Here is a 7,237-nt window from a genome sequence, read left to right on the forward strand (position 1 = left end):
GGAGCGACCTTGGATATGGGGGTTTGAAGGGCAGCAGGCAGAGGGGGCACAAGAAGAGGGCCTCCTCCATCTTCAGAGAAGAGTGATCGGGAACACGAGAACGGGATGGGTTCTTTTTTATATACATGCCTTGGAGTGGAGTATGGATACTACTACATATAGGAAGAACTTCCTTGCTAAGAATCGGCGTCGGCCGTACGCAACCATAGATGCACCAGCGGCTCTGCAGTTTGTCAAAATAAAAGGACAGGGCTGCAGTGACTTGAAGCCTCCAAATCTCATTGTGACTTGGTGCCACCATGTACCATCCATTTGAGATCCAACGTTCCAAACTATCTCTTATTTCGAACCTAAAAACAAAAATTATTAAGAAAATTATGAAAAAAATCCAGTAAAATGTAGATGCATTGTTCTAAAATCTGTGAATATTTCATCCCACTCGGACGACTAGCTTGTGATTAAAGAGCTTTTTACGTATACGAGCACTAGTTTAAACTAAATACTCCATATATTTTCTCAAAAACCTTTGATTCAAATCGAATGAAACTTCACCACAATATAAATCGAAATATGCACGATTAACGGGAAGTTCTTGAAATATTTCTGAGCAATTATAATAATTATTTACTTTAAATTCTAAGTTGATCGCATACATTGGATCTGAGATGGATGCTGGATGGTGGCACCAAGTCACTGTGAGACTTGGAAGTATCAAGTCAGTGAAGATCTATCCCAAAATAAAAGCTAAGGGGGCAGTTTGGTTCAAAAAAGAAGACAGTGCCAAGCAGTTGTCAAATAGTACCCATATAGTCAAATGTACTCCCTCTGATTCAAATGATTTGACTCAACTTTGTCTAGATATATGGATGTATCAAGTCACTGAAGCTCTATCCCAAAAAAAAGCTTCATGAAGGGGGAAGTTTGGTTCGGAAAAAAATACAGTGCCAAGCAGCTGTCAAATAGTACCATAACGTCAAATGTACTCCCTCCGATTCAAACGAAATGACTCAACTTTTTATTTTGCATGTTAAAGGTTTTTCGTAAAACTTGGCCAATCTTAACATAGTTTTCCTTTCTAAAAATAAATATAAGCCCTAAGGCTCATTTGGTTCATAGGATGGGAAAACCATAGAAATATGAAAAACAAAGGATTGAGATTTAATGGCTAGTTGAATCATATAGGAAGATGAGTTGTGTTTGATTGTGCCAAAGGAAAATTTCCATGAGGTATGACCTAATGTTTTATTCTTATAGGATTTGCACTGCAAGATTCCTATAGGATATGTTCCTATGAATCAAACAACTAGTGTGGGGAAAATTCACATGTGATCTAAATCCTACATAATTCCTATACAAATCATATATATGAATTTTAGTTGTTAGGTCACTTAAAATGACTTCACTTGAAGGGTTATATTTTTTGTTTTTTCTGAATTAGTAGTGATGCCTAACCATATATATATACCTAAACCAAGAGAATCAGCATAAACTTATGTATATTAATAGTAAGCGGCATATATGAATGTTTTTTATCTACAAACCCAGGGTCATATATATGTACATAGAAACATGCATATATGCTAGTTTTGTACCTTGGTGTGTTCCTCTTTTGGGCTATCATTTTTGTTCACCGGTTCACAACCAACGCCCTAGATTAATTTGGTACTTAGAAAATAACATTTTATTTTTGGCGCACTAACACAAATAGTAGTAGCACGGTCAACACTGTAGAAAAGTACAAAATAAATGTGTGTGGAAAAATTTGACTTAAAGTGACCATTACAATGAGAAAAATGGTAGAACCAAGCATTGCACAGGAAAAAAGCAGTGTAGTGCCCAGAAGAAAAAAAAAGTTGGGCTATACTCCCTCCATCCTGAAATAATGGGTGTTTAGAGTTAAAATTTGTCCATAAAACAGTGTACTTCTTGTTTTGCAATGCACTTCAAAAAATTTCCACAAAAGAGTGGTAGTAAAAAATATTTCTTTCTCGTCACGAGGGATATAGTTTCTTCACTACTAGTACTACCTCCAGGCTCCATCACAAAGATTAAGTCTTTTTTTAAGAGTCAAACCAAGTAAAGGTTGACAAAAATTTAGAACAATCTATCGACTAATATAATATTTTGTAGAAACCATACCAAAAAAATTCATTGTCTATGTATTCATATTAATTTTGTATTTTGCATAATAATGATTTTTGGTAAAATCTTAGTTTACCTTGACAAATTTTGAGTTTCTAAAAATAATATAAGCCTTACGCTTTGGGATGGAGGTAGTAGTATTTAGCATAATATGGTTTTCTTATTTACGACATGCATTTAGCTCATTGGAGGTGGAAAAGTTGAAGAGGAAAGTGATGGTCGATGACAGTTTCCCAATGTAATAATAAAATCCTTAATATGCCTTGAAAACCCACACGTACGCTCTTTCTAGAACAGAGGCAGTATGAGGTAATGCACCCACGCGCTGTCATCTGCCCGTTCGTGCTATGTCTCCCAAATCTTGAAATATCGTCAGTTATCCATTTCAAGTCCACACTTCTCCCTCTCTCCACGGACTAGGAAAAAACCCTCTCTTCACTTCCCCTTCCCATTCCACCCATGGAGAGCCCAACCGACGCCATCAACGCAGCGAAAGCGAAAGCCGCGCGGCCGGCCTTAGCCGCAGAGGAGGCATCCAGAGCCGCGACCGCAGCACGCATGGCCGCAACGGCGGCGATCATCGCCGCAGCGGATGCCAAAGACGAAGCGGAGGCCATTGCCGAAGGTCGGGCCATCGGTCGCTCATCGGCATCTGATGCTGTTGGTAGATGGGTCCACTCTCTTGGGAAGCACCCCCTAGATGACGAGGATGAGGTTGAACTCATCTTTGAACTGCCGCCACCGACCTTCGACGAGAATATCGTCGACGAGGGGGAGGAAGTATGTTCCAATTCACCTCTCTCCCTTATTCAAAACTAGCAAAAGTGCCCGTGCGTTGCACCGGGAGAAACCAATATATTGGTCACTTATTTGTTTATTCACAACCTACATAATCAATCCCAACAAGACCATTACGAGCTCCTCGCTAATTATGTCGAATAAATACACAAACATAAACAATGCAATATTTTACCTTATGGGAGATACTTGTATGTTAAATTATTTGTTATATGTTTATCATCTTCCGCTGAAACCGGAGATAAGGCCAGTTGGTTTGGTGATGGAGGCAATGGATCTTCATTCATCAATTCTAAACTAACATTCAATTCTAAACTAACAGAGTCAAACATTTCGGAGCGATAGATGCAGTGGAGATGGTAAAAGATGACAATGGATCATCTGAAACACATGTTTTAGAACTTTTGGCCTTTTTTAGAGGCCTATTATCAAAATCATCAACATTGGTTGATTCGATGTTGAGATCCATTTCCTGAAATAACAAAAATGTTATAATCAGATTATTCAAATAAATTATTCAGAAAGAAATGCATACAAATTGATGCTATTATTTGTAATTAATGTTTTTTAGCACAGTCACATAATTCATCCATTATAACATTGCACCACATATTCTGCTTCCAATCTATACTACGTGTACATCTGGTGGATAGTGCATACTTTGATACTTGGTGCAACATACACCATGCTAGGAAAAAACTCACATAAGCTACTCAAATTTTACCTCCTCATCCGTAGAAACAGGTTACTTGCTGGCTGGCATATTATTTTTTCCTGATACTTTCTTACTTTTCTGCAAGAAACAAACACGTCTGACTGCTATACCGATCTTTTTTGCTATGATATGTAGAGTAATCAAGATCTTTTGTAGTTTTGTTTTGTTGTTTTCAGAAAAAACTGATAGAAGCTATTTCAAATTTACCTCGACATCCATAGAAACAGATGACTTGACTTCAGTGCTTGATGCCATCTCTTGTCCTGCTCCTGCCTCAATTCTCTGCAAGATACAAAGGCTGAACAATTCATTGTCTGACTACAAATAAATAGGGATACTGAAAAACTTTATCATGGTTTGTAGACTAATCAATCTGCACTGTTGCTTCTACCTCAATTATCTGCAGGAAACAAACGATGAATGATTCATTATCTGATTACAACTAAGGAGATACTGAAATACTAATCAATCAGCAGTGATGTTAGCCTGATGAACAAACCACACGAATTCAGCAAATCCATCAGTACTAATGACGTACCTCGGGTGGAATTTGTGCGCCCAACACATGCGTCTCGTCGACGGCGCCCGCGTAGTAGCTTCCTCCGCCGCCGCCGCCGCTGACGCACTCGAGGCCGCGCTCCGGTTGCATCAGGAATTCCTCGAGTAGGCTCCCTTTGGTCGTTGCTCCCGCTGTGGCACGACATCGCCTGCGGCTGGAAGCCATCGTAGCCCAATGTCCAGCGCGAGGTGCCCCGGCTCCAAGGCGTAGTCATTGGAAGGCATCATCAGCCGGCGACGTGAGCTGATCGAGCTCGAGCCGGCCCGTCGGCGGGCAAGCCGACAGCAGCCATCTTGTCAGCCGCGGCCCTCAAGCGTGGCCGCTTCGCCGTCCCCTTGCCCAGCTCGGCCTCGAGGTAGCTCCGGTGCGTGTGCTGCGCGCGTGTCTCCGGCGGGATGGCGGCGGCGCGGTACCTCTCCAGGACACCCCGTCTTCCGAATCCCACATGAGCCGCGGAGACCTGGCGCCACCGGTGGCGCAGACAAGCGCGACGGGGACGCCGCAGAGCGTGGCAAGCAAGAGCACTGGGTGGGTGTAGGCATCGGCGGCGTCGCGGAAGCTCCGCGGCGAGACACAATCTGGCATCCAATCTGGCATCCAAGTGACTGCAATGTTCCCGATTTTACTTTAGCTCACAGCATGGATCCCTCTTTTCAATTCATGCGCAGCAGAGCATCCAACACTTTTACTTTATAATTCATGCATGCCACAGATTTCAGACCAAGCTATAGTGCTCCTTCTTGTTGATTCCCTTGCTGATATTCCAAGCAATTTCCAAGTATATGAACCAGCTTCGTTGGACATTAAATTGGTGAATTTTGTAAACACAACAATGGCAAGCAAATAACATATGACTATATGAGCAACCCAAATTTAAAAGCCAGTAACATATCAACTCCAAGATCAGAGGGATGGAGCCATTCTACCTCATCCAGTCCTGCACCGCCTGGAGACATACACAGGCGGACTCCTCCATGCCATGTGCATCACTGTCAGAATATCAACGACCGACCGACTCCATGGAGGAGCTCGATGAGCTGAGTCATCGACTCCTAAAGCTTTCTTCAGCTACAGCCGTGGTTTGTGTTGTTCCCAAATTGTTGGGATTAACAATTTAACACAAACACCTGGTATGCAAGTAGGACATCCACAATCCAACAACAAAAATCTTCAGGCACCGGCACAGGTTGGTGACCACTCTCCGTCTCCGGCGGTCCACGCCCACGTCTAGGAAAAGCATTCCGGTGCTGAAATACCAAATAGATAAGGGATGGTGTCCGGCAGGGCGCGGCGCTCGCATAGGTAGAGCGGGCACCTAGAGCAGGAACTTAAATGCACACGAACTTACTTGGCCTCGACCAACCGCGGGGAGTACAGGCACCTAGAGCAGGAGATGCTTTGCCACAGTACACGCATGCGAGTAGGGCCGCGCCAGGTTCAGGCAGCCCGGGGAAACCTTGCTGCGCCGGAGTACAGAAATGGAGTTCAAGGGCGTCGCGCCGGGGAGAGGTGTGGGGTAGCAAGCTGGAGCGGCGTGCGGGGGCAGGAGCGGCGCTACCGGGAGACTGTGTGGTTGAGGTTCAGGGCATCTGGCGAGCAGATCGGAGCATAGCCAAATCGGGACGCCTCGGGGATGGGATCTCGACCGCCGGCCGGCCCGGATCTCGTGAGATGAGGATCGACGGCGAACTTTCGTTCTCCGGCCGGATGAGGGATGCGGCGCCCCGCTGCGGAAACAACCAGATCCGAGCGGGCGAGGCGGCTCCTGCGGGGAATCGCGGGATGAGGGCTCCCGTGCGGGAATCGCGGGATTTGGTTTGGGCGTTGGAAGAAAAAAAAAGATACAAGTGAACCGGTATAATGGCAATTAGCAGTAGTATGTAATTTGGTGGGAGGGTAAAGCGGTCCAACAAAAAGTTGGACGAAAATTTTGGCAGAAACCTTAGCTCCTTTATTATTATTATTAGGTATAGACCCGTGCGTTGCAACGGGAGAGAAACATCCAGCCCAATTTAGGTCGGGTCTAAGATAGGATTTACCCGGCCAAAACCCCATATAACCCAACATCGTAGGATCCCTACATGACCCTTCGCTGGCCTCTACTCTACCTCTCGTTTCCTCGATCTCCCAACAGTCCTAGTGACACCTCCCTCTCGCTAGCGTGATCTCCTACGTACCTCATCAGCTTGTGCCCCTACTATCTTTCTCTCTCTTCTCAGTTCCCCTCGCTCACGCCAACATGTCTCCCTCTTAATCAGACATAGCAAAAGTGCCCGTGCGTTGCGACGGGAAGAAAAATATATCTGGTGGTTAGAGGCACCACCACTGACTCATTTGCATGTCACTTTAGATATGTCACCTGGTACAAGTGTGCTAGCACTACCGTAGCCATGTGGTTATCATCGCCGCCTTAGCCCACTTCATGAATTTCACCGCCCTCGGGTCTAGTCTGCTTTAAAATATTTAAACAGCACCAGAAGAATGTCTCCACAATAGCGGGTCCCATCTAGCAGAATAGAATTTTATAAAGAAAAATCTGGTTGAGAAGAAGCTTTTTCTATTAAAATAATGTGACATCTCTTTCTTTTTTCTAGGTTTTTCTCTCTCTAGTTCCCAGGTTCGAGTCGCGGTCTCCTCACATTGCACTTCGTGAGGGTAAGGCTTGCCACTAACACCTTCCCCAGACCCCGCACCATGCGGGAGCTCTCAGCACTGGGTACGTCCTTTTTTAGTCTCTTCCATAAAATTACTCCCTCTGTTGGCTAATCCATCTACTCCCTCTGGTGTTTATAAGGCATGCACGTCGTTTAACAAAAAAATTGGTCTTATATTTTACTAACAAAATATAAGATATATATCACAAAAGTTATATCGTTGGATTCATATTCAAGAGAAGTTCTCATGGTCTAATTTTTGTAGCATATAATTCGTATTTTTGTTGACTAAATTAATGATCAAAGTTTTTCTTAATTTATGTGTGTGCCTTATAAACTGAACCGAGGAAGTAGTTTATTTTAAAATCT

The 7,237-nt window shown here is 43.8% G+C and overlaps 1 protein-coding gene across 2 annotated transcripts; it reads right to left on the reverse strand.

Moving 5' to 3' along the window:
- Positions 1–3,203: 3,203 nt before the first annotated feature.
- Positions 3,204–6,043, reverse strand: LOC127305495 (uncharacterized). 2 transcript variants are annotated; one of them, XR_007853977.1, is made up of 5 exons: positions 5,563–6,043; positions 4,194–5,461; positions 3,863–4,055; positions 3,665–3,733; positions 3,204–3,412 (listed from the first exon to the last, which is right to left on the reverse strand). XR_007853977.1 is itself a non-coding variant. In XM_071821259.1 (5 exons), exons 2-4 carry the CDS (start codon positions 4,377–4,379, stop codon positions 3,686–3,688), a joined length of 309 nt encoding a protein of 102 aa, XP_071677360.1. In that variant the 5' UTR covers positions 4,380–5,461; positions 5,563–6,043; the 3' UTR covers positions 3,204–3,412; positions 3,665–3,685. The 2 variants fall into 2 exon arrangements, 1 of the variants encoding a protein (XP_071677360.1); XM_071821259.1 differs by having other exon boundaries at positions 3,863–3,937.
- Positions 6,044–7,237: the final 1,194 nt, after the last annotated feature.

This window comes from Lolium perenne, chromosome 6 (assembly GCF_019359855.2).
Source record: "Lolium perenne isolate Kyuss_39 chromosome 6, Kyuss_2.0, whole genome shotgun sequence".
Classification (NCBI taxonomy): domain Eukaryota; kingdom Viridiplantae; phylum Streptophyta; class Magnoliopsida; order Poales; family Poaceae; genus Lolium; species Lolium perenne.

Bases quoted from the DNA above. Each gene is read 5' to 3' on its own strand.
- LOC127305495 (XM_071821259.1), bottom strand. From the start codon at position 4,379: ATGGCTTCCAGCCGCAGGCGATGTCGTGCCACAGCGGGAGCAACGACC. The intron at 3,938-4,193 runs GTACGTCATTAG...TGTATCTTGCAG, and splicing joins GCGCACAAATTCCACCCGAG to AGAATTGAGGCAGGAGCAGG. The intron at 3,734-3,862 runs GTAAATTTGAAA...TGTTTCTTGCAG, and splicing joins CTGTTTCTATGGATGTCGAG to AAAAGTAAGAAAGTATCAGG.